The sequence below is a fragment of the Indicator indicator genome, chromosome 21 (assembly GCF_027791375.1).
Source record: "Indicator indicator isolate 239-I01 chromosome 21, UM_Iind_1.1, whole genome shotgun sequence".
NCBI lineage: Eukaryota > Metazoa > Chordata > Aves > Piciformes > Indicatoridae > Indicator > Indicator indicator.
Genome location: NC_072030.1, coordinates 18,679,042 through 18,703,287, shown reverse-complemented (window position 1 = coordinate 18,703,287; position 24,246 = coordinate 18,679,042). Strand labels below are relative to the sequence as shown.

Genomic DNA, 24,246 nt, shown 5'->3' with positions numbered 1-24,246 from the left:
GCGGACTCCGCCGTGCCCTGGGGCCGCGCTGCCCCCGGCCGGGCACCCTAAAGCGCCGGGAGGCTTCCGGCCAGCAGCGGTCCTGGGACGTCACCGTGGAGGGGGCACCCCAGGACACTGCCCCCTCAAAGTGAGGGCACCCAAAACGTGGGGACACCCTAAAGAGGAGGCGCTCCCAGAGTGGGGTGCCCTGAAAAGGGAGGCACCGAAAAGCAGGGTACTCCCAAAACTTGGGGGCCGCCGGCTGCCCCCGTGATGTCACTGCGGCGGCGTGGGTGGAGGGGGTTCGTCAGGGGTGGGAGCACTGCGAGACCGAGGCACCTCCAAAATGGGGACACCCGAAACATGGGAGCACCCCAAATATAGGACATCCCTCAAATGGGGGAACCCCAAAGAAGAGGTGCCCCCGACATGGGGCACTTCCAAAGGCTGGACGTCACACACACAGGGCACACCCGAACAGGGGACGCCCTAAAACCAGACACCCCAACTTCGGGACAGCCCTCAGACGTGGGGTGCCTCCGGTGTCCCCCAGCGCGGGCGTTCCCCAGCGTGGAGTTCCCCGTGAGGAAGGTGGGGACCGCACCAGGGGCTGCCCCCATCTCAGGGGACCCCTGGGCGGGGGGAGCCAGGCACAGCCCCCCTGCCACTCCCTGCCCCTTCCACCCCCCAGAGCGGGGTGAGAACCCGCCCCGTCCTCCGCGCTGTGGCCCCGCCCCCTGCCCCGCCCTGCCTGCACCCCCTAGCCGCCCCCCCGCCGCCCGTACCCCGCAGACCTGCCCTGCCCGCACCAGCCTCCGCTGCCGGTACCCCCCGACTGCCGCTGTACGCCTCACCCCCGCTGCCTGTCCTCCTGCCCGTACCCCGTCAACCCTGCCTGCATCACCCCTCAATACCCGTACCCTTGTCCGTACCCCTGCCCGCAGCCCTGCCCGCCCTGCTCATGCCCTCCCCGTGCTCCCCCGCCCGCTGGGTGAGAGACTTCTTCTCGTACGAGACCCCCAAGTCGGTGGTGGTGAAGAGCTGGGTGGTGGGGGTCGTGAACCGCGGCGTGCAGCTTCTCATCCTCGCCTACTTTGTCGGGTGAGACTCCCCCGGGACCTCAGACTCCCCTCTGCCGTCAGCCCTCCCCGCCCAGCCCAGCGCTTGGCGGGGGGTACCCCGGTGACGGTGGGGGCTGCTGCGGGTGGCACCCGGAGGGCGACAGCGGGGAGACAGCCTGGGCAGGGGGTGGGGCACGGGGAGGTGGTCGGGACAAGGGCGGTGGGTAGCAAGAGAGAGGGCGACAAGCGTGCCAGCGCCTGGACGAGTGGATCTGCCAGTACAGGTGACACGGTGAGGACAGCCGGGAGAGTGTCCCGGTGCGAGTGACACAAGGGGGACAGCGAGGGGAGGGTGCGGGTGCCGGTGAGGGGACAGCAAGGAGAGCAGGCTGGTGGCGGTGATAGCCGGGTGGTGGAGCAGGTGGCACAAGGGGGGCAGCGAGGAGAGTGGTGTTGGCGCGGGTGACAGCTGCGGGGGGTGACGGTGAGGGACGGGAGCGGCAGCAGGGGCACGACGGATGGCAGCAGGGAGTGGCAGGTCCCGTGAGGATGTCGGGGGGGGGGGGGGGGGGGCTCTCCCCAGCGTCACCCGCTGCGGCTGCTGTCCCAGATGGGTGTTCATCCATGAGAAAGCCTACCAGGTGCGGGACACTGTCATCGAGTCCTCCGTGGTCACCAAGGTGAAAGGCATCGGGCGCTACGCGGGCCGCGTGCTGGATACGGCCGACTACGTCACCCCCCCCGAGGTGAGGGGCACTGGACCCCCAGCTTCCCCTCTCGGGGGGCCGCTGGGGTGACGGTTACGTCCTTGCAGGGCACCTCGGTGTTTGTGGTGGTCACCAAACAGATCGTGACGGAGAACCAGGCGCAGGGATTCTGCCCGGAGGTGCGGGAGGGTGGCAGGAGGTTACGGCGCGGGGGGTACACACACCGGGGTCCCCTGTCCCCTCCATGCCTCCGTCACCTCCCTGCGCCCCACAGAGTGACCCCACGTTCCGCTGCTCCACCGACCGTGACTGCCGGGGGCCAAGCCCTGCTTCGGGCAGCGGTGAGGGGCTGGAGGGGTCCCGGAAGGGTCGGTGGGGGTTGGGGACGAGCCCCTCCGCTGACGTCCCGTCCCCAGGGGTCCTGACCGGGCGCTGCATCCCCTACAACGGGACCCTGCGCGCCTGCGAGATCCGCGGCTGGTGCCCGGCTGAGGTCGACACCGTGGACGTGTGAGTGTGACTGGCACCACGGGGGGAGGCCATAGGGCCGTGTCCTACTCACAGCCTCCCCATGGTAACACCTTCTGCCGCCCTCCTCCCCAGGCCTGTCATGATGGAGGCTGAAAACTTCACCCTGTTCATCAAGAACAGCATCCGCTTCCCGCTGTTCGGCTTCGAGAAGTGAGCAGGGGCTGCAGGGAAACCTGTCCCCACTGTCCCCCGCTGTGTCTCCTCACGTCCCCCCTGCCCCTCCTGTCCTCCAGCCCAGCTTGCTAACGGCCGTGAGCCCCATGTCCTCCTGCCTCCCACCAGGCCTCCTGGCTGGTGGACTCCCACGTCCCCCATGTCTCCGTGTCCTCCAGGGCCAACCTGCCCCCGCCGGGCAGCGGAGTGTCCCTGGGACGCTGCCGGTTTCACCCCGAGCTGGCCCCTCTGTGCCCCATCCTGCGCCTGGGCGACGTGGTGCGACTGGCAGGAGAGGAATTCCCCGCGCTGGCCACCACCGTGAGCGGGGGACACGGCGCCAGGGACACGGGGACCGGAGCCGCGAGGGCAAGGGGGGGTGGGAGCACGGAGGTGTGACACGGGGAATGGGGGACGGGAGACCACTAGGATGTGGGAGGTGTGGACTTGGGAAGACGGAAGGCGGGGATGTGGGCACCTGGGTGTGGGAACACAAGGACGCAGAATGTGGAGTGCAGGGACACGGGGATGTGGCAGTGTGGTGGCGTGGGACACGGAGACAGCCACGGGCAGGTGGGGCACAGGGATATGTGGCATGAGGACGTGGAGCTGTGGGGTGGTGTGTCCAGGAAGCTGTGGAAGCACAGGGCCGAGGGGCTGTGGGGCAGAGGGAGCTGTGGCGCTGGAGGCCGTGGGTCATGCATGACTGACTGTGTGTGTGGGGCAGGGGGGGGTGCTGGGCATCAAGATCGGGTGGGTGTGTGACCTGGACCGGGCATGGGAGCGCTGCCAGCCCCGGTACTCCTTCACTCGCCTGGACGGACGTTCCCACGCCCCTGCCTCTGGATACAACTTCAGGTACTGCTCGTGGCCACATGGCACATGTGTGGCACACGTGTGTACGGTGCCCAGCAGGGCCCATGTGCCCTGTGCCCTGTGCAGGCACGCCCGGTACTACCGCTGGCCTGACGGCTCTGAGCACCGCACCCTCACCAAAGCCTTCGGCATCCGCTTCGACGTCCTGGTGTACGGCAATGTAGGTATGGGGCTGGGGGCCCTGGCACCTCGCAAGGCTGCAGGGGGTGTTGGACCCCCTACCAATGGGAATTCTGCACCACCAGGCTGGGAAATTTGGCATCGTCCCTACCCTCATCAACACGGTGGCAGCTTTCACCTCCATTGGTGTGGTGAGTTGTGGCCATCCGCAGCCCGCGGGTGGCATCAGCTCTGTGGTGGTTCCTGTGGGGGGCAGCTTCAAGAGGCCCCCGTTCGCCCCACAGGTGTGGGGCAGGGAGGGGCAAGGATGCCCCACAGTGATTGGAAGGGGCGTGAGGACACAGCACCACCTCGGTTGGATGGCAGCCTGGCTCCCTGGGGGGCTTCAGGGTATCGGGGGGTGCCCCGATGGCACCGGGCTGCCCCACCCCAGCGCTGCCTCCTGCCAGGGCACGGTGCTGTGCGACATCATCCTGCTCAACTTCCTGAAGGGGGCTGAACACTACAAGGCTCGCAAGTTCGAGGAGGTTGGTGTGGGGCTGAGGCTGCCCTGGGGCAGCTGTGGGGCTGAGCCCACGCTGGGGTGGCCTCAGGGGGAGGTGGATCAGGCCGCGCTGGGAGGTCTGCAGGGTTGCTGGGGGGAACACACAGGCAGTGCACCTGAGCCCCACCGGTACCCTGGCTATGGGGCAGGGACTAACCTGGCACCTGTCCCCTGCCCCACAGGTGCCAGAGACTGGAGTGCCCGCACCCCCCACCAGCCCCACAGCCAGTGCCCACCGGGGGCTGGGGGTCTGCAGCCGTGACAAGCAGTCCACAGACTCGGGCACCTTCTCCCTCGGCCTGTAGCCCTGGGTGCCATGGGGCACCCGTTGCCTGCCCCCTGCAATAGGGCAGCCCCCACCCACATTCTGCCCACCCCAGGCTAGCACGCCCAGCCCTGTCCCCCATCCCTAGGCTGCCCCAGACCCATTGTCCCCCATCCCAGGTACCACCCCAAGACCCCTGAGTCCCCGTGGCACCCCCACCTCCAGACAAGTGGCCTGGGGTGCCCAGGCCTAAGGGCTGTTCCCCAGGGCATTGGGTGCTGCGGGGTGCCAGGGTTGATGCCCCACGCCGTCACCAGATGGGTGCTGCCCCCTCGGTGCCCCGCAGCTTTGCCACCCCCTGCTATCTCCTGCTTCCAGCCAGCCCCAGGCTCGGGGGTCTGCACCCCCACCACAATAAAGTCTCCTCACAGCACCCATGGGGCTCAGCCTCTGCAGGGGTGGGGGACAATGGGGAGAGCAGGCTCAAGGTGACAGCCATGGAGCCACCGCAGCCCCGCGGAAAGGACCCTGTGCCCCTTCCCTGCCCACAGGGCAGAAGGGCAATCCCTGTTTGCAAACCCCCCCGTGCTGGGCACCCCCAAGGCACTTCCCACCATGCCAGCAGCTGCTCCAGGTCCCTCCAGAACTCCCCACCCCACCCAGAGCCACAGAGAGAGGTGGGTGCTGGAAGCTGGCACTTTACTGAACTCCACGGGGGGCAGGGATGAAGCCCCCACCGCAGGTCTGGGAGGGGGCTGGGGGTACCCTGGGAGGTACTATCTACACCCCCCCCCCCTCCACAGCACCATGCTGCACTCCAACCCCACTGCACCCACACCTCCCCATGGAACCATCCTGCACCCCAACCCCCTGTGCATCCCACCCCAGCACTATCCTGCACCCCAACCTCCCCTTCACTCAGCCCCCTTGGCACTATCCTGCACCTCAACCTCCCCTGGCACCACACTACACCACCCCCCCTACCTGCACCCCTCTGTGCCCCCCAGCGACCCCACAGCCCCCACTCTTGCATTCCTCAAACACCCCCAACCCCCACCCTGTGCCCCCCACAGAAGCCCCCTCCTTGTGCCACATGCCCTACTCCCCACAGCCCCCAGCCCTCCATGGTCTCAGTGAGTGCTCCTTGTGCCAGGCTGGGTGGCACATGGCTGTGGTGGGGATGGATGGTGCTGTCACCCCTAGAAGGGTGACATTGGGCAAAGCCTCTCCAGGCCCCAGGGGAGGACAGGGACAGCAAGAGGGCCATGGCACGGGGTGGCACTGGGGATAGTGCAGGGACAGTGCAGACATGGAGGGGGTCAGAGGGATTGGGATGAGCGACTGCCACGCCAGCCTGCCTGCTCCTCACCCTGCCCTGCTGGGCACAGCCTCTGCCAGCTGCTCCAGTGAATGCCCCCAATTGCCCATCCTGGGAACACCTCAGAGAGGTGTCACAGCCACCCTGCTGGGACAGCATCATGTGTCCCAGGGCTGGCCACGGGTGGCAGAGCAATCCCTGGTGCCAGCACTCATCCTGTCCCCAGTGCCAGCTGCCTGCCACCTCCGGGCTGTGCCCACAGCCATGGCCAAGGGTGGCCACCACTTCCACTGCACAGTGATCACCACAGCTTATCACAAGCCCAGGCAAGGGGACATGGGTGCTGAAGAGTGCCCAGCCAACGGGTGCAATGAGTGTCAAGCCATGCCCTGTCCCCAGCAGCACTGCTGGGAGCTGGCATCAGTGCATAGTGCTGCCCGCAACCAGGAGCTGCAGGTGCTGGCACAGACCCACACATGCCTCCTGCTCTCGGTTGGGGCCATCACCTGATCCATGGTGAGGGATTGGCACCCACCCTGGGCACTGGGATAGTGCTGGGCTCAGCAGGCATGCTGAGCAGTGGGTACTGGGGCTGGTTTTGGGGGTGTTGGGTGCTAAGGGATGAGTGCTGAGGGAGGGTATGGGATGCCAGGCACTGCAGCTGGTTTTGGAGCATTGTGGTTGGATGCCAGGCACCAGAGTTGGTTCTGGGGCACTGAGGTTGGGTGCCAGGTGCTGGGGCTGGTTTTGAGCTGCTGGGGTTGGGTGCCAGGCACTGGGACTGGGTGCTGAGGTGGGTCAGTGTGAAGATGCCAGTCCCTGGAATTACACCAACTGGGCACCAGTCCAGCCCTGCTGCATCTTCACCTCCTGCACCACCATCAGCACTTGCAGTGAGAGCCTCTGCTGGTGCACCCTGGCACTGGGGACACAGGGAGGGGCACAGAGATATTTGGGGCACTGGGAAGAGCACTGCAGGGGGGCACAGGCCAGTGGTAGCAATAAAGGGGCAATGGAAGAGGGCACCACAGACACTGGGTGGAGGGCAGTGGACTGTTGGCAGAAATAGAAGGCAGCATCGGGCACTGAGGACACAGGAAGGGGCACAGGGGATGGAGAAGGGCACTGGGCAGAGTCACAGGACACTGGTGACAAGGGGAGAGGCACTGGGCACAACGGGAAGGGGCACTGGGAAGGAGCACAAGACACTGGGAGCACTGGAGGCCACTCCCTGGCTCTGACGCTGTCCCTTGTTCCCATCCAGGCTCTGGAAAAGCTGCTCCTGCCTTAGCCTGTGCCCCTTCCTCTCCCAGTGCTGAGGGCACCCATGGGCATGCCCCCAGGACCCGCTGCAGCCCCTGCCCTATCCCTGTCCCAGTAAAGCAGAGTCTGCCCTGGCCCCATCCGCGGAGGGGTCTGTGGGGAGGGTCTGTGCTCCCCCGGCCCGGCAGCAGGGTGGTGCCCAGCCCCGGAGCAGCCCCGGAGCCGCCGGTCCAGGGGAAGGCAGCAGAGGGAGCCGAGGTGGGGCTGAGGTTTATTCTTCCCACAACACCTCCCACCTCACAGCACACCACCCCCAGGCCAATACGAAATGGGTACTGGGCACTGGGCTGGCACTGGGCAAGCATGGGGCTCAGTGAAGGGCCTCAGCAGGGGTCTCGGCGCCCGGGTGGGCTGCCAGGGGAGTGCCGGCAGCCCCCAGCTCCCGGGCTCGCCTCCGGCACTCGCGGGCCACCACCACCGGGCTGACAAAGGCCACCAGCACCACAGCGATCATGCCCATGTTCACCTGCGGGGCAGGAGAGGGAGGCAGGGTGAGGGGCCAAGGGGTGACCCCACCCTAGGGCGTGGGGACAGCCCCACAACCCTCCCAGCACCCCCTTTCCTCGAGGGTCCCCAGTCGACCATAGATCTGCATGGACCAGGACCAGGACCACCTGTGGGGCAGGACCTCTCCCCCCGCCTTGGGGAAGGACCCTAACTTCCCACGGGGCAGGACCCCCCACCCTCCATGGGGCAGGTCCCTCAGCTCCTATGGGGCAGGACCCCCACCCCTCCATGGGGCAGGACCTTCTCTTCCCACGGGGCAGTCCCTGTCCTGCCTGGGCAGAGCGTGGGGCAGCAGCCAGGGGGCACTCACGTAGAAGGGGTCCCCACCAAGGGGTCCCTGCACGAGGGTGACGCAGGGGTACTGCAGCAGGGCCACCAACGCCGAGAGGGCCATAGCCAGGCCATAGAGCTTCCCGAAGTGCTGTGCTGGGAAACTGCCCAGACACTTGGTCACCACCCTGGTGACACCCCCAGCCCTCCCCCTGGCCCTGCCACCTCTGCCCTCACCCCACCACCACGACCCCTGTCCCCACCCCACAACCTTACCCTCACCACCACCACCTTGTCCTCTACCACCCACTCCCTTGCCACCCCCGCTGAGTCCCCTGCCACTCTGACCCCTCTATCATACTCTGTGACCCTTTTGCCCTGACTCTGCCACCATGTCCCTTGCCACTGCTCCCATGACCTTACCACAGCACCTCCTTGTGCTCCACCATCCCCTGCCCAGTCCCCTGCCACTCTAACCCCTCTACCATACCCCCTGGCCTCCTGCCCCCATGCCCCCTGAACTCACGCGATGGCAAGGAAGGCAGCATTGCCCCCATAGAGGAAGGAGCGGCTCAGCACCTGCAGCACGAAGGTGGCAAACTGGACAGGCAGGACGGGCACAGCCGCGCACACTGAGAACAGCAGGCACTGTGCCACTGTCACCACCAGGGACAGCACCGACGCCTGCAAGTCAGCCAGGGCGCCCAGGGCTCCTGCAGACACCAGACAGGCTCAGAGATGTCACCAAGGCAGGGCTAGGGCCCCTGTCTTGGGGACGTGACAGGGGAGTGGTAGCATCTGGGAATGGGAGAGAGGGCAAGGACATGTCCCCAAGCTCCGGATGGGGAATCAGGGAGAGAAGTGGGGGCACAGGGAAGGTGGGCATTGCCAGGCTGGACCCGTGGAGCACAGGGGCTGTCGGTGTCTGGTTACCGTCAGGGCAGGGGGTCCGTCCCCGCTTGTGCCAGTCGAGGATGAGCCCATTCCAGGGGGCACAGAGCACCCCGCAGAGCTGGGTGAAGGCGAAGGCGTTGGTGTAGGTGCTGACTGCGGGGAGAGGGCATCAGGGCAGGGCTGGAGCACCACAGGCTGAGCTTCCACCAGACCCTGCCCTGCAGCTGCTTCCTTACCAAGGTGGGGGTCCCCGCGGGCCAGGTGCTCCAGGAGGGGGTTGAGGGTACCAATGAAGAGGTAGTGCCGGAGCTGCATGGCTGAGAGCCAGGCCACATGCCAGGCAAACAGCGCCGAGCGCACGCAGGCCCAGAAGGGCATCCCGGGGGCAGCCCCCCCTGAAATGGGCATCAGGGCAGTGGCCACGCCTGGCCCCTCTGGGACCCACACGCTGTGGCCACTGCTCAGTCCCTGCCCCCGGGGACCCCCCCAGCACCCACCCGCACAGCCATGGCCCTCATCGGCATAGCCACGCCCATCCTCCTGCCACACCCAACCCGGACATGCCTCCATGTGCATAGCCACGCCCATCCGCTGGACACATCCATCTCCACACACCCAACCCCCCGACCACACTCCCCTCATCTGCATAGCCCTGCCCACACATTGACCACACCCCTCTGCAGCCACTTCCATCCCACGACACACTGCCATCTACATAGCCACGCCCACCGACCACACCCCTTCATCTGCAGAGCAAATCGCCCCCCTGCAATCCCACCCCCTCCATGTGCCCCCATGGCCATGCCCCGCCCCCACAACCAAGCCCTGCCCCATAGAAAGCCACACCCCCAGGAAGCCCCGCCCCATAGGAAGCCCCGCCCCATCACCTCTGGCCACGCTGGGCTCCGGGGGGGTCTCCTCAGGGCTGCCCTCCTCCACTGGCCGCTTCTCCTCGTAGGTGCGGTAGGACTGCGACCTCCCTGGGCACCGCAGCCTAGCCCCCACCCACAGCATGAGACACACTGCCACCCGTGGGACTGGACCCACCAACCACCATGGGATGGCACCCAGCACCAACCACAGGATGAGACCCATCCTCGACCATGGCACAGGACCCACCACCCCTCTCGGGATAGGCATTGCCATTGCCAGCACCCATGGCACAAGTGCCACTGACCACCCATGAGATGGGCACCACCACCACTGCCACCATGCCATGGGGCAGGTTCCGGTTGTTCCTTACCCGTAGTCATAGGCAGGGGGCAGCGGGTAGGGGATGCGGGTGCGGGGCATGAGGAAGAGGGTGCGCAGCAGGTGCCAGGCGCTGCAAGCTGCCAGGAAGAGGAACATGGAGCGCAGGGACAGCCCCCGCTCATAGAGCACCTGGGGATGGGCACAGGGTGACTTTGGGCCACCAGACCACTGGGCCAGCAGGGCACTAGGCCATCATCTGCCACCCCATCATGTGCCACCCACCTTGATGATGAGGAAGATGGCAGAGGAGGAGTCAAAGGCCCCATTGTAGAGGGTGATGATGATGGAGCGGTACTTGCCAAAGAGGTTACCCACCTGGCATGGAGACACTCCCTGTGCCATCAAGAACTCCCAGGCACCCCAGCCTGGGGGTGAGGGTCAGGGTGCCAGGGGACTCACCTGCATGTTGGTGAGGATGAGGAGGATGCCACCCACTGAGAGCATGGACATGGCTGGGAAGAGCAGCAGTGCCAGCCCTGGGGACACAGGGGTCAGCAGGGACTGGGGGGACCCTGCCAGGTCCCCTCCCAGACTGGGCACCTGATGCCTCCAGGGTCTCACCTGGGGTGGAGAAGGCAACGAGCAGGGTCCCACCAGTGTAGAGGGAGCTGGGATGGGGGGACAGCGGTGACAAGTCAGGACAGGCTCCGGGGGTGGCACCCCTAGCTGTTGTCACCTTGGCACCTAGCACCCTGATGTCTCATGGGTGTCCCACTGCCTCCTGGCACCCCCAGGCCAAGGCATGTGGGGACACAGAGGGGGCTATGGTTATGGAGGTGCCCTGGGGACACCAGGGACACCCAAGGGCATGTGAGGGACAAGGGGGAGGCAGTGGGGAAGCTAGAGGGGGGCATGAAACACACTGGGGACACTGAGTGACAGCAAGAGCCAGGTGCCAGAATTGGCTCTACCCTGACTGGCATCCCAAACCCAGTTCCTTGGATGTATACAAGTACCCACCAACCCTCATGGGTGCCCCTCAGCCCCATGGTTGCCTCCACAGTGCCAGCCCCGCCCTGCCTGGCCACCTTGATAACCACCTGCCCTCGATAACACCCCCACCCCAGCTGATGCCACCAGCCCACTGAGAACCAGCCATGCCCACCCCACCCCCTGCCCACCGTGCCCGCCCCCTGCCCGCTCACATGGCGATGAGGCGGGCGACAGTGGTGCCAAAGCGGTCGAAAATGAAGCCCATAGGGAAGGTCATGAAGTTGTTCATGAAGGAGCCAATGGTGAAGACCAGGGAGAACTGCTTGTCCTGGCGGCTGCAGTCTGCGGGCACACAGGGCACCACTGGGCATCAGAGCAGCAGGGACACAGGGCACCACTGGGCATCAGGGTAGTGGGGACACAGGCATGAAGTTATCAGAGCAGTGCGGATACAGCCAGGAAGTCATCAGGGACAGAGGGCACCATGGGACATCAGGACTGAGTGAACATGGGCATAGGGATGGCAGGGACACAAGCATGGCAGCAATGGGGACCTGGGGTACTGCAGGACATAAGGACAATAGAGTCAGCAGGGATCTGAGCTTGAGGACAGTGGAGACACTGGCACAGAACAGCAGGAATATAGGCACCACAGGGCATTAGGCAATGGGCACCTGGGGCACCACAGGGCATTAGACAGTGAGGACCTGGGGCACCTCAGGGTATTAGGCAGTGAGGACCTGGGGCACCTCAGGCTGCCAGCACCACATGAACACAAGCACAAGGGGACACAAGGGGACACAAGGCAGGGTGGCAGCAGGGCCAGGGCAGCACAGGCATGGTGCCAGGGCTGGTGGGCACCAGGATCTGTACCAAGCAGCCCAGAGTGGTCGGTGGTGGTGTTCTGGCACAGATCTGCGAAGTAGTGCAGCTCCTTGAGCACGAAGACGAGGGAGGCCCAGCCGAAGATGATGCCACAGAAGGCTCCACACTCCAGCAGCCCTGAGAGCAGTGTGCCCAGGCGCTTGGCCAGCCCCGCGCCCCACCCCGCCATGGCACCGGCCTGCAGGGACAGACACAAGTGTCACCCCCCCGGAACACACATCCTGGCACCTCCCAGCTCAACCCAGCTCCCATGGGCTGACATCCCCTGCACCTGCCTGGCACCCACCTGGCAATGCCCCCTGTGCCTGCCTGGCACCCACCTCACTCACAGCCTGAAACCCTCTGCATGCAGCTAGCACCCAGAGCAGGGCTTTGGGCCAAGGCCACCATGGGCCCAGCTCTGCCCCTTGACCCCATGCCTAGTGGCTCCCCTGCCCCCACTCTATGTGCCAGAGCAGGGGCAGAAGCCCTGCAGGCAGCTCGGGCCTTGCACATGGGTGTGCAGCAGCTGCACACGGGCACACGTGCCAGCACACGTGTGTGCATGGGCTGACAGGTGTCTCATATGTGTGCTCACACATCAGTGCACTTACATGCTATGCACACACATGTGCTTACACACTCACACACGTGCACACACATGTGCTTGCACACACATGCACACACATGCCTACACACTCACACACGTGCACACACATGTGCTTGCACACACATGCTTACACAATCATGTGCTTACACACATGTTCAGGCATGCGCCCACATGCTCACACATGTGCTTATTACACACGACCACACATGCTCCCATGAATGCACACATGCTCACACTCACACGCATGCTCACACTCACACATCAGTGTGCTCACAATCACACACATGCTCACAGTCACACACGTGCTCACACTCACACCCAGCCATGCTCACACTCACACACAGCCATGCTCACACTCACACATGTGCTCATGCTCACACACAGCCGTGCTCACGCTCACACATCAGTGTGCCAGCAACCCCCTGGCACCCCTCACCCACCCACCTGCACGCGGCCCTCCCGCCAGCGCTGCTGCCACTGCCGCCACAGAGTTTGGACCCTGGCACCGGGGTGCCAGGCGAGTGGCACACACCCATGGCCCCATGCCCTGTGCACCCCCCTCCTGCTTTCCCCAAGCCAATCTCCTGGGTGCACCCAGGGTCCCCCCCGGGCACTGGCAACACTGATAATGGCTGGCACCCCCCCCCGGGCCCTTATCACCTCATGCCAGACCTGGCTCTGGCCCAGCCCCTGGGGACACTGAAACCCTGCCAGGCACCTGGTGTGTGCAGTGTGGACACTGGCACCCCCTGGGGACACCAGGATCCCCACTGGAGACCTGGCACAGCCTTTGGGAACCTATCACACTCCCTGGGAACACTGGCATGCTGCTGAGTACCCTGGTACATGCCCTGGGGACACCAGCACACACCTGGAGACAACAGCACCCTCCTGGGGACATTGGCACCCCCCAGGTACTGGCACGGGCACTGGGAACCCATCCAGCCACACCAGGGGCCCTGGCACCCTCTTCTGGAAGCTGGCAGCCTCCTCGGACACAGTGGTACAGCCCTGGAGATGCTGGCAGGCTGCCTGGCATGCTGACACACCCCCTGGGGCCCTGACACCTCCCTAAGGACACTGGCATGTCCCTCGGGGACCCTGGCATGGCTCTTGGAGACACCAGCACAGCTCTGGGATTCTGAACCCCCACCTCGAGACCTCATCATGCCCACACAGACCCCGGCACGCTGCTGGGCACTGTGACACATGCCGCATGAGCACTGTCCCTTTCTCACCGGGGACCCCAACCCCCGTGCTGGGGACGCTGTCACCCCCCGGGGGTCTGCGAGCCCTCTATTGATCCACCACGCCCCGTGGGCACCTGGACACCCCAGTCCCTGCCCCCTCCAGCTTCGTGCTCCTCGCTGCCACCGGTTCCGCTCACTGTCCCCCGCCCCGACTCACCGGCCCGGGCCCCCTGCCAGCTGTCCCCGGTCGCGCTGTAATGGCCGCTAATGGGCCTCATTACAGTGCCCGGGTAAAGATTAACCGGGCGGGGGCTGGGGCCGCGGCGGGGGACGAGCTATCTATAGCACCGCGGGGGGCGGGGGACACACTGCCGGGGCACCCCGGGTACCCCACTATGGGGCACTCCATCACGGGGGGACTGCAAGGTACCCTCAAGACACCCCAGCATGGGAGTCACCCTCTGGGGCACCCCAGGGCACCCCGCGTCCCTCTGTCACCGGGACGCTGCCTGGGGCACCCCAGAATACCTGGGGGCACCCCATCGTGGCTGCCACATCCCGGGGCATCCAGAGACACCTGGAGACACGGAGGCCACTGCTGCAACCTGCAGCACCCCCACCATGGGTGTCACCACTAGGGCACCCCGAGGTACCCACACAGGGCATTTGCCACCAAGCCCCTGCCGTGCTGGTCCTGCCAAGCTGCATTGGTGTGTCCCCTCCTTGCCAACCATATTGGTGAGCCCCTCAAGCTGGGATTCCCCACGGGAGAGAAAGATCGGAGACCCCCAGCTCCAGTAGCTCTGGCCCCATCTGGCTGTGTCCCCTGCCAGCTTCCTCTGAGCCGTGACGGGGTGCTGGAGGAGAAAGGAGCCACCCGGTCCTGGCAGCGAGGGCACAGGCGGGCACAGGCTGGCTCCGGCCTCGGCCACTTCAATAATTAATAATTAATGGTAACGAGGCTGGTTCGCTCCCGCGCAGGCCCCCGGAGTCCGCGGGGCTCCTCCAGAGGCTGCTGGGGAGGCCGCGGGCATTCCCCTGCCTGGAATATGGGGTGCCAAGGGTGGGCAATGCCAGCGTCCCACGGTGGTGCGGACAAGGGGAAGTGATGTCACCCCCGCGCGTGGGAGCTTTGCCCACGCCTGTGTGGCGGGGGGGACACGTGTGACAGGCTGTCCCGGCAACCGCGGACATGGGCGGCCACGGGGCACGACAGAGCCCGCACCCAGAGCCTGACCTACCCCGTGGGGGGCACCGGGGCACCCTGCGAGGCCCCAGGGAGCTCAGAGTGCGGTGCAGGGCACAGGGGACGGAGGGATGAGCGGAGGGGGGGGACACGCGGGACCCCTAGCCACAGCCTAGCCCCACGTCCGGGGCCCAGCCCTCCACGACCCGCCAGCCCACACCCCCTACCGCGGCCGCATAGACCCCGTCGGCCCCACCATGCCGCCCGGTCCCGCCGCTGCGTTCCCCCAGGGCGGGTCGGGACCATCCGGGTCCCTCCGCCCCCGCTCACACGTATCCCGGCGCTGCTCACCCGGCGGGAGGCACCGGCGGCTCCCGGCGGGTTCCGGGTGCTCCGGTGCTGCTCCCTGGGTCCCGGGCCTCCGGTAGGTCCGCCCGGTCCCGGTGCTCCGATGCTGCCCGCCCGTCCCCGGAGTTGGGCGGAGCAGCCCCGCTCGGCCCCGCCCTCGGCGCGGAGCGGGGGGCTCCGGGCGGGGCCCCGATGGAGAAGCGGAACCCGGGTCACCCGGTGGGTCCGCCCCTGGGCGGCTGTCCCGGCTGAGGGCCGTCCCGCAGTGTGCCGTGGCACCACCCAGCCCCGGTGTCCTCCTTGGTGCCGTTCCGGTGCCACCCGCGGGTGCTTCGCCCCTCTGTCAGCTCAGCCCCAAGCCCTATGGCTGTGCCCGACCACCGCCATCCACCAGTGTGCCACCTCTTTACCCGCTGTCTTTGCTACCTCCTTACCATTAGGCCACCCTTGAGCCAACCTTGAGCCAACCTTGAGTCACCCTTGGGCCACTTCTGGGTCACTTCCAGCTGTGCCACCCCAGAGCATCTGCTGACCAAATCCCACTGTACCACCTGCAGTGCCATTCTGCTCAGCTCTGCCAGGCTCTGCCCACTCATGCCTGATGCTGTCCCTGCCCCGGGCATGTTGTCACCTGCCAGTCCCTGCTCCACCACTGGCCTGGCCTTACCTTGTGCCCTGCCTGGGGCTCCCTCAGCCCTCCCTTTGTCCACCAGTATGTCTGTCCTACTGTCACAGCATCTCTCTGCCTGCCCACACCCTCGGTGCCAGCAGCCATCCATCCTGTCCTCAGCCATTGCCACCCCTCCAGCCAGCTGTCCATCTGCTCTGCCGTCTCTGTCTGTCCGTCACCCATCTGTCCATCACCTGTCTGTCTGTCACCCATCCATCTGTCACCCATCCGTCTGTCCATCACCCATCTGTCTGTCCCCCTTCAGTCACAGCTCTGCTCAACCTCATGCCCATCCATCTGTCCTACCACCCACCAAGCTGCCCTCACTCATCCTGCCCACATCCCACTGGCCCTCCTGCCCTCACCTCCATCCAGCTGCCCATCTGTCTGTCTGTCCCTCCAGCTGTTTTTCAGTCTGACTGTCCATCTGCTCACCTTTCCAGAGGTTGTCTACCCAGATGTCCGTCCATCCATCCATCTGTCCTCCATCTGACACCTCATGGAACTCTCACCCTCTGCTGCACACCTCAGGCCAGGACAGTGGCATCAGACCTGTCCCCATGCCCCTCTCCCTCATCCCTGGGTCCCCCCCAGGCAGGGTGCAAGCACCCACGGGTGGGTCTATTCCCCTGGGACCCCCTTGCAAAGCCCCAAAGGGTGGGCAGAACCCCCTGCCAGGGACGCGGGGGGCACAGTTTGGGAGGGAGCGGATGGCGGCCCTTGAGTCAGCCCCGTGCCGCCCACACCCCCTCCCACAGTGCCCGCCGCGCCAGCTTGTGGCATTTCACTCGCCGGAGACGGTGCCGCAAACACACCGCGGTGCCAGCGTGTGCCAGAGCCTGTCGCGGCCACGCGTGCCCCCCCGCGTGGGGCCCGTAAATCCCCCCCACCGACCCCCCAAGCTCTCACAGACTCCCAAGATCCTTCACAGACCCCGGAGAGCCCTGCAGAGATCCCACAGCCCCCCACAGAGATCCCACAGACCCCGACAGACCCCACGGAGACTGCTCGGGTCCCCACAGACCCCTCTCAGATCCCCTCACACCCGCCGTACCCCAGCTCCGGCCGGCCCGAGAGTGCCGCGGCCCCGGGTGGGAGCGGCGGGTGGCACCACGGACAGCGCCGGGTCGGGACCACGGATAGCGCCGGGCACGCGTGGGAGCGCGGTGCGAGCACGCCCTCTCGAACTGCTGAAAGACCCAGCGCTTAGGCACCGGACCCCGAGGTACCCACCCGTGTGGGTCCCGTGGGTCCCATGGGTCCCGGCGGGCAGCACAGCCCTGCCGCCGTGTGAGGAAGGGATGGACGGACGGCGGGGCCTCCGGCGCCGTGCGCCCCCCCCGCAGCATCCCCGCGCCAGGCCCCGTGCCCAGCAGGGGGACACCAACCACCGAGTCCCCCGCTCCCGCGGTGGGTCCCGCCGGGGTCCCCCATGTCCCTCCCCGCTGTGGGGAGGGCCGGCCCGGGAGGGGTTAAGCGGCGGGGCCGGCGGCGGGGGGCGGAGCGCGGCCGCCCCGGGATAAGGCGCGGCGCGGGGCCGGGCTCAGCCCCACCGGAGCCGCGGGCAGAGCCGCGCTAAGCTGAGCCCCCTCCACCCCGCCCCCCCCTCCCTCTAACCGGGGACCGACCCGCCCGTGCCTGTGCCATGCCCCGGGGCGACGGCTGCTCGGGGCGGCGCGGCGGGGGCGAAGGGCGCGAGCAGCGCCCCCGGCACCGGCCATGAGCCCCGGGGCAGCGGGACGCGCCTGAGCGGCGGCCCCGCCATGGGGCCCCCCCCGGCCTGGGACCTGCCCCCAGGTAGGCGGGCGGCAGGGGAGGGCGGGAGGGTGAGGGGAACACGGGGGTCGGTTGACCCCGAGGGGGAGGGTCTGTGCCATCCGTGAGAGCACGGACCCGGCGTGGGGTGCCCCGATATGCCTGGGGACACGGCGGCACCCCCATGGCGCTCACCCGGTCGGGGGGGCTCAGCCTCGGGGCACCCCAGGGTACGACCTTCGGAGTACACGGTGTGAGGGGACCCCGCGACCCTCGGGCTTCTCGCTGCCACCCCAGGCTCCCTAGACCGCTGTGTGCGTGCCCATGGGGTATTCGGTGCCACCCTAGGCTGCACGGTTTCTGCGTGGGGGGTGCCCCACGACCCCGGTGCCATCCCAGGACCCCCATCCCGGCGTACCCTGTGAAGGTGCCTGGTGCATCTCCAGGACCCACGGCCTCGGCTTGGGGGGACCCCGAGGATCCCTGGTGCTACCTCAGGATGCCATCCCATGCTGTAGGTGCCCACGGGGTACCCGGTACCAGACCCTCATCCTCGGATGTGGATGTTCATGGGGGGTACTTGATACCACCCCAAGACTCCCATCCCGGGCTGTGGGTGTCCTGAGATCCCTCGAGCGCCACCTCAGGACCCCCATGTCAGGGTATGAATGGTCTTAGGGGTACCCTATGCCACCCTATGTCCCCCATCCCGTGACGTGGGTGCCCCACGCCCACATGCCCACTGATGCGAGGGATGCCCAGGGTGCCATCTTCCCCCACGAGTGTTGCCCCCCTTTCCATACCCCCACTTTTAGGGGTGATATTGGCACGGGGAAGGAAGAGGGGAGTGTTGGGGGTGCCAACACCCCTCCCCTCCCCAATCGTCGGTGCCCGGGAACCGGGTGACTTCAGCTCCCAACTGAGTCAGCCCGCGGCGAGGGGGAGTGTGACAGATGGGACGCGGGTGGGGGGCGCACGGCGACACGGGGCGACGGGGGAGGGGGTGGCACCGAGCATCTGCGACGGACGCCTCCGGGGGTGGTTTGGGGAGGGGGGTTGCGGGCGTTCCCCCCTCTCTGTATCTCACCGGAGGAGGAGTGGGGGACAGTGGGCCCACCCGGTGCACCTCCGGTGCGACGCAGGGTGGACCACCCTCCCCCCTTCCCCCTCATTCCTGCCCCTCCCCCGGTACGGGCGATTGGGCGCATCCCAGGCACAGGGCCAGAACTTCGGGGTGAATTATGGATGAAGCTCTCGGGTTGCAGCCCCGGGGGGGCGATGGGGAGGGGGGGTTGGGGAGAGGATGGACACGAGTGGAGATGGGGGGGGGGAAGAAGCATGTCACCGGCGACAGCTCGCGCCCACACGTGCCCCGCCCCACACGTGTCCGTGGCACACACGCACGTGGCACCACCCCGTTGGGTGGGGAGGGGGTGACGGACCCCCTGCCATCATCAAAGCCTGAGCAGGGTGGTGCTCTGGGGCATGGTGGCAGGGGAGGTGTGTTTGGGGAAAAGGATAGTATGGGGATGATGTGGGATTGGGGGCAGTGTGGGCATGGGGGTGGGTATAGAGCTGGGGGCTCCTGGGGGGTGTAGTCCTAGGAGGTGAGCATGGTCTTGGGGTTCTTCTAAGGAGCCCTAGTCTCTGTGGGGTGTTTGTGGTGCTGGGGGATGTGGTACTAAGAGGTGGGCATAGCCTTGCAGTTTCTCCTAGGGGACCGTGGCCCTTTGGGTGGGCACAGCCCTGTGGGGGTCTGAGGCACAATGGCCTTTAGGGGACTCCTGGAGGTCATGGCCCCACAGGGTGGTTGCGGTCACGAGGGGCTTTTAATGCTATGATTTGAGCATGGCTTGGAGGTTCTCCTAGGGGACCATGGCTCAGTGCGGTGGGCATGGCCCTGCCAGTTTCCTAGGAGACTGTGGCTGTATGGATGGTCATAGTCTTGGGGTTCTCCTGGGGCACCATGGCCCTGTGGGTGGGCACAGCCCTGGGGCTCTCCATGGAGTGTGGGTTCCTGGGAGGCTGGCTGGGAGAAACCCCCCCCGAGAGCAGTGGGTGCACAGTGCTGGGGTGGGTTGGTGCCCAGGTGATGCTCTGTGTTGATGCCCCACTGTGCCCGCAGGCCTGGCGGCCCTGCTGCTGGCAGCGCTGGCGTGGGTGCCCAGTGGGGCACCCACCTGCCCCGCGCTCTGCACCTGCTACGTCTCGCCGCCCACCGTCAGCTGCCAGGCCAACAACTTCTCCTCGGTGCCCGCGGGGCTCCCACCTGGTGCCCGCCGCCTCTTCCTGCAGAACAACATCATCAGGGCACTGCGGGCGGGCACCTTCGGGCCCAGCACCGTCACCCTCTGGCTCTACTCCAACAACATCTCCTCCATCCAGCCGGGCACCTTCCGCCACCTGCCCGCCCTGGAGGAGCTGGACTTGGGTGACAACCCTCACCTGCGCGTCCTGGCCCCTGACACCTTCCATGGGCTCCGACGCCTCCAGGCCCTGCACCTCTACCGGTGCCAGCTGGCCAGCCTGCCCAGTGGCATCTTCCGTGGCCTCCACAGCCTCCAGTACCTCTACCTGCAGGAGAATGGGCTGCTCTACCTCCAGGTCTGCCAGGGCCCTGTGTGCCCATGGGGCAGGGCTCTAGGGGAGATGGGGAAGGGGGGTGTGATGCCCACCCGGATGGAGCTTGAAGCAGGGTGGTGGATGGATGCCCTCAGGGCATGGACAAGAAGCTGGGGAGAAGATTCTCAGGCAAGGTGGCACCCACGGAGCAGGGCCATGGGGAAAGGTGACAAGTGATGAGGTAAAGGACAAGGTGATGCCCACTGAACAGAGTCACAGGGAAGGGCAGTGGCAGAGGCCTGCAGGATGCAGGGCAGGGCAGGGCAAGACAGGGAAAGGAGTGCCACCCACGGAGCAAGAACGGGGGGCAGGGCAATATCTGCGAAGTCAGGATGTGGGGCAAGGTGATGGCCATGAGGCAGTGCCATGGGTGCCATGGGTGCCACCAGCAGGGTAGGGACGTGAGGGGGGCTCTTGGCGATAGGTGTTGTACAAACCGTTGGGCTGGACAATGCCCACAGGGCAAGGACATGAGGCAAGCTGATGGCTGCTGCCTGCTGGATGAGGACATGCTGCAGGGCACTGGGGTGGTGCTCATGGGGCTGGCATGTAGGGCACAGTGATGGATGGCACCCATGGAGTGCACCCATGGGTAAGTCTGCAGGCAGTGCTCACCGCAGAGGGATGTGGAACTGGGATGGGGGCTCCTGGTGAGTCTCCCACCCCACACCCACCCCTGTTGCCCCCCCCTCCCCTAACAGGACGATCTCTTTGCTGACCTGGCCAACCTGAGCCACCTCTTCCTCCACGGCAATCGGCTGCGGGTGCTGTCTGCGGGAGTCTTCCGGGGGCTGCCCAGCCTGGACCGGCTGCTGCTGCATGCCAACCGCCTGACCACCATCCACCGCCACGCGTTCCGGGGGCTGGCACGGCTCACCATCCTCTACCTGTTCAACAACAGCCTGGTGGCCCTGCCAGGGGACCCTCTGGCCGCCCTGCCTGCGCTCCAGTTCCTGCGCCTCAATGCCAACCCCTGGGCCTGCGATTGCCGGGCGCAGCCACTCTGGGCATGGTTCCTCCGCACCCGTGTCTCCAGCTCGCCGGTGCTCTGCGCCACCCCCCCGCACCGTCGTGGCACTGACCTGCGGCAGCTTCGGCCCCCGGACTTCGACGGCTGCCCCGACGAGGATGAGGATGAAGCTGGGGGCGGTGGGGTGGCAGTGATGGGCACCCCTGGGCGGGCACTGGGTCGTCCGGGCACCCTCCCGGCCGCTCCGCCCTCCGCCTTTTACCGCGACGGCCTCCCCCCCCATGACCTGCGGGGATCCCAGCCCCGGCCGCCTCCCCCGTCCCGCGACTCCCGCGGCCCTCCCGAGGACACACAGTGTCCCCAGGTCCCCTGTACCCCTCCGGCCGCCGCAGCCCCTTGCCAGCCCCCCACCCTCCTGCCCCTCCTCACCCTCCTCCTGCTCTGGCTCTGAGCCACCTCCTGGCACCCACGGGGTGCCCATGCCCCTCCTTCCCCAGGGAGGGCCCAGAACTGCGGGGAGCGGCAGGGAGACGATGCAGGGGTGTGTGTGTGTCACCACCCACCCACCCCCCAACCTGAGCGGGTAAAGCCCCCAACAGGAACCACAAGGTGGGAAATTATTTATTAAAAATGGTCTTATTTTGGGAGAGCAGAGCCTGGCTGCTGCGGGGAGGGGGAGGCAGGGCTTTTCCTCAGCACCACTTGCCCTGCTTAAAATACTGATGGCAGCCAGCAGGCGGCAAGGTGGGCAGGGCACAGCGGGGAGGGGACACAGGGACAGATAGACAGGCACGGGAAGCACCCACCGCTGGGCACAGCGCTTCTGCCACCATCCCGGGCGTGTGAGCCCACTGACCCCAGCGCACTGCCAGCTGCACCCTCCGCAGGGTGCTGGCACAGCACTGCCTGTAACAGAGCCACCGCCTGCACCTCGCCCGTGCCCCACGAGGCCTGACCCACTTCTGAGCAGGCAGCAGCACACCGCCGGGCTGTGGACAGACAGATGAACAGAAGCTCTTCACCCCTGGCCTGGGTCTCTCTGGTGGGATGTCACCTCAGGTGTGTCCGTCTGCAAGGGTTCTTCAGCAGGGGCTGGGATGTCCCTGTGGGTTTGTGGCTGTTCCTGCTCAGGTGTTCCCCATGGTGACTCCCCAGGAGTGGTCTCTGGCTGTCCTCCCAGGGATTTTATCCAGATGTGGGTGGCACTGAGTGTCCCTGAGCAGCTGTAGCTCTCTGGGTGTCCATGTAGGTATCCATCACCTTCTCCAGCTGTCCCTGTGTAGTCCCTGACCAGGACTACGGGTCTCAGCGGCGTCCCTGTGTGGGTGTCGTTTTTCTCTGCAGCACCCTGGGTGCCCCTGTGTAGTCCCTGGCCATGTGTCCCCACTCTGACCAGAGCTGGGTGTCCATGAGTGTCCCTGTGTGCATGTAGCTCTCTGGGTCTCACTGTCCCTCTCCAGTAGCTCCAGGGATGTGTCCCTCTGTGAGGTCCCCCCTGCAGCTTCCCCCGGTGTCCCTGCAGACATGGCAGGGCAGAACCCCCTCTCCACCCCGCAGGGGATTAGGAGGGGCTCAGCCTGGCTCTGCCTAATCCTGGGATTACATGGGCTGGGCCTGGCTGGGAGACAGTGGGGCCACCCAAGGGTGCCCCCCCCCCAAAGGACATAACATGTGGCAGCTGGGGACACCAAGGAGGGAGGTTTTCCAGCAGCGCCCACCATGTTCAACATTGGCCTCTATACATTCCCAAGGGGGGCTCCGAGGGGGTGAGGGAAGTGAACTATCTTGGCCCAAAGCCTCCAGTTTATTGGGGGGCATGTGGACAAGGGACTCAGGCCATGGCAGGGGGCTCAGGCTGTGCCTGTGCTCTGCTGCATGCGCTTGAGCAGCTCCTCGTCCTGCAGCGAGAGTTCCGTCAGCTTCTTGCCCATGCGCTCGTGCACCTCCAGGTACTTGGCCACGCAGCGGTCCAGGCAGATGCTCTCCCCCTTCGACAGCTCCGCCTCCTTGTAGTGGGGGGGGACGCACTTGCGGTGGCATGCCTGCGTCATCCTGCACAGCACCCGCACCCTTAGCATGGGGCAGCCCGAGCCCAGCACCTCTGCACCCAGCCCCCCAGTACCACTTTGTCCCCAGGGTCACAGCTAGCCCCAGAATCTCCCAATGATCCCCATCCCCACAGTGTCCCCCCCATTTCCCAGACTCCCCCCGCACCCCCGATACCCCGATATCAGTGCCCACCAGCCATGGACACTCCCCGCGCCCTCGGTGCCTCCTTATCCCCAGACACCACCGTTTCCCAGGCAGTCCCCAAGCACACCTCTGCGCCCACCACGCCAGTGCTCCCCAGCACCTCTGACACCCGCCCCCCCGCCGTGTCCCCAGCACCCTCAGTATGCTACCGGTGGAAGCTCCGGGCCCACCATAGCGCGCCCACTCGCATGCCCTGCTGTGCCCTAGCTGCCCCGGGCGCACCGGTTGTACATGTCGGCCATCATGTCAACCTCCAGCTCCGCCGCCAGCTGCTGAGCCCGCAGAGGGTCCATGGCGGCCGCAACCGGACCAGCTCGGGTCCCTTCGGCCTCGCTCGACTCCGCCCGGGTCGGTTCGCCTCCGTTCGTCCCGGGACCCCGCTCAGCCCAGGCCGGGACCCCGTGGCGGTCCCCGCAGGAACCACGTGGGCGCCGCGCTTCCGCCCCCGCGCAGAGCCGCCCCACCCCCCTGCCGGCTGCCACCAATAGAAGTCGGGCGAGTGGGAGAGCAGGAGCGTGTCCCCAACGCTGATTGGGCGTCGCGGGAGGGGAGGCGTGGCGGGGCGGGCAGCCAAGGGGATGCGGAGAGCCAGGGGGGCAGGCGTGCGCCTGTGTCTTGTGCGGGTGGAGCCAGAGTGTCAAGGGCGTGACCACAGTATAAGGGGCGTGGCCATATAATCATGGGGCGGGGCTGGCACTGAACTGCGGTCCGGGGCCAGTCCCGGGTGGGTGGGGCGTTTGGGGGCACCGTGGCCTCCGTTACCCCGCCGTGACTCTTCCGCGACCCCACCGCCCCGCCCGCGTGACCCGTGTATCCGTGACCCCTCCATGTCCCCTCCGAGGGTGTCCCAGCCTGTTCCCCCGTGTCCCCCCGGGTGCCTGGCGGACACTGTCGGCTGTCGCCACGCTGTGTCCGTCCGTCTGTCCTCACCGGCCCCCCGCGGTGGGCGGTGAGTGAAGGCGGCACCTGCCCCCGCGGGTAAAAATAGCCCCGGGACGGAGAACGGGAGCGGCCGGGAGGGTACGTGGCGAAGGGACCGT

General features: G+C 66.5%; 4 protein-coding genes across 5 annotated transcripts; 2 read left to right on the top strand and 2 right to left on the bottom strand.

Annotated features, from left to right (window-relative positions):
- The first annotated feature begins 943 nt into the window (after window positions 1-943).
- Window positions 944-4,279, top strand: P2RX3 (purinergic receptor P2X 3). The gene is made up of 12 exons (XM_054390358.1): window positions 944-1,083; window positions 1,654-1,789; window positions 1,858-1,929; window positions 2,025-2,091; window positions 2,167-2,260; window positions 2,354-2,431; window positions 2,614-2,755; window positions 3,162-3,292; window positions 3,377-3,470; window positions 3,556-3,621; window positions 3,880-3,957; window positions 4,157-4,279. The coding sequence occupies exons 1-12, from the start codon at window positions 944-946 to the stop codon at window positions 4,277-4,279; spliced, it is 1,221 nt and encodes a 406-aa protein (XP_054246333.1).
- A 3,309-nt stretch (window positions 4,280-7,588) lies between these two features.
- On the bottom strand, window positions 7,589-11,792 carry SLC43A3 (solute carrier family 43 member 3). Of its 2 annotated transcripts, none has more exons than XM_054390355.1 (11): window positions 11,612-11,792; window positions 10,951-11,080; window positions 10,367-10,413; window positions 10,205-10,281; window positions 10,028-10,120; window positions 9,795-9,934; window positions 9,439-9,545; window positions 8,788-8,946; window positions 8,591-8,704; window positions 8,184-8,370; window positions 7,589-7,821 (listed from the first exon to the last, which is right to left on the bottom strand). In XM_054390355.1, the coding sequence occupies exons 1-11, from the start codon at window positions 11,790-11,792 to the stop codon at window positions 7,590-7,592; spliced, it is 1,467 nt and encodes a 488-aa protein (XP_054246330.1). In that variant the 3' UTR covers window position 7,589. The 2 variants fall into 2 exon arrangements, with proteins under 2 accessions (XP_054246330.1, XP_054246331.1); XM_054390356.1 differs by having other exon boundaries at window positions 8,184-8,367; window positions 8,600-8,704.
- Window positions 11,793-17,519: 5,727 nt separating this feature from the next.
- On the top strand, window positions 17,520-21,404 carry RTN4RL2 (reticulon 4 receptor like 2). The gene is made up of 4 exons (XM_054390450.1): window positions 17,520-17,614; window positions 17,710-17,897; window positions 19,487-19,965; window positions 20,685-21,404. Exons 1-4 carry the CDS (start codon window positions 17,520-17,522, stop codon window positions 21,402-21,404), a joined length of 1,482 nt encoding a protein of 493 aa, XP_054246425.1.
- A 1,344-nt stretch (window positions 21,405-22,748) lies between these two features.
- Window positions 22,749-23,510, bottom strand: TIMM10 (translocase of inner mitochondrial membrane 10). Its single transcript, XM_054390361.1, has 2 exons — window positions 23,429-23,510; window positions 22,749-23,005 (listed from the first exon to the last, which is right to left on the bottom strand). The coding sequence occupies exons 1-2, from the start codon at window positions 23,497-23,499 to the stop codon at window positions 22,804-22,806; spliced, it is 273 nt and encodes a 90-aa protein (XP_054246336.1). The 5' UTR covers window positions 23,500-23,510; the 3' UTR covers window positions 22,749-22,803.
- Between the last annotated feature and the right edge of the window lie 736 nt (window positions 23,511-24,246).

Coding starts and splice junctions, on each gene's coding strand:
- P2RX3 (XM_054390358.1), top strand. CDS start 944: ATGCCCTCCCCGTGCTCCCCCGCCCGCTGGGTGAGAGACTTCTTCTCG. Junction 1,084..1,653: donor ATCCTCGCCTACTTTGTCGG/GTGAGACTCCCC, acceptor CTGCTGTCCCAG/ATGGGTGTTCATCCATGAGA. Junction 3,622..3,879: donor CTTTCACCTCCATTGGTGTG/GTGAGTTGTGGC, acceptor GCCTCCTGCCAG/GGCACGGTGCTGTGCGACAT.
- SLC43A3 (XM_054390355.1), bottom strand. CDS start 11,792: ATGGCGGGGTGGGGCGCGGGGCTGGCCAAGCGCCTGGGCACACTGCTC. Junction 10,282..10,366: donor CGTTGCCTTCTCCACCCCAG/GTGAGACCCTGG, acceptor CTGTGTCCCCAG/GGCTGGCACTGCTGCTCTTC. Junction 7,822..8,183: donor GCTGCCTTCCTTGCCATCGC/GTGAGTTCAGGG, acceptor GTGTCTGGGCAG/TTTCCCAGCACAGCACTTCG.
- RTN4RL2 (XM_054390450.1), top strand. CDS start 17,520: ATGCCTGGGGACACGGCGGCACCCCCATGGCGCTCACCCGGTCGGGGG. Junction 17,615..17,709: donor CGACCTTCGGAGTACACGGT/GTGAGGGGACCC, acceptor GTGCCACCCTAG/GCTGCACGGTTTCTGCGTGG. Junction 19,966..20,684: donor ATGGGCTGCTCTACCTCCAG/GTCTGCCAGGGC, acceptor CTCCCCTAACAG/GACGATCTCTTTGCTGACCT.
- TIMM10 (XM_054390361.1), bottom strand. CDS start 23,499: ATGGACCCTCTGCGGGCTCAGCAGCTGGCGGCGGAGCTGGAGGTTGAC. Junction 23,006..23,428: donor ATGGCCGACATGTACAACCG/GTGCGCCCGGGG, acceptor GGTGCTGTGCAG/GATGACGCAGGCATGCCACC.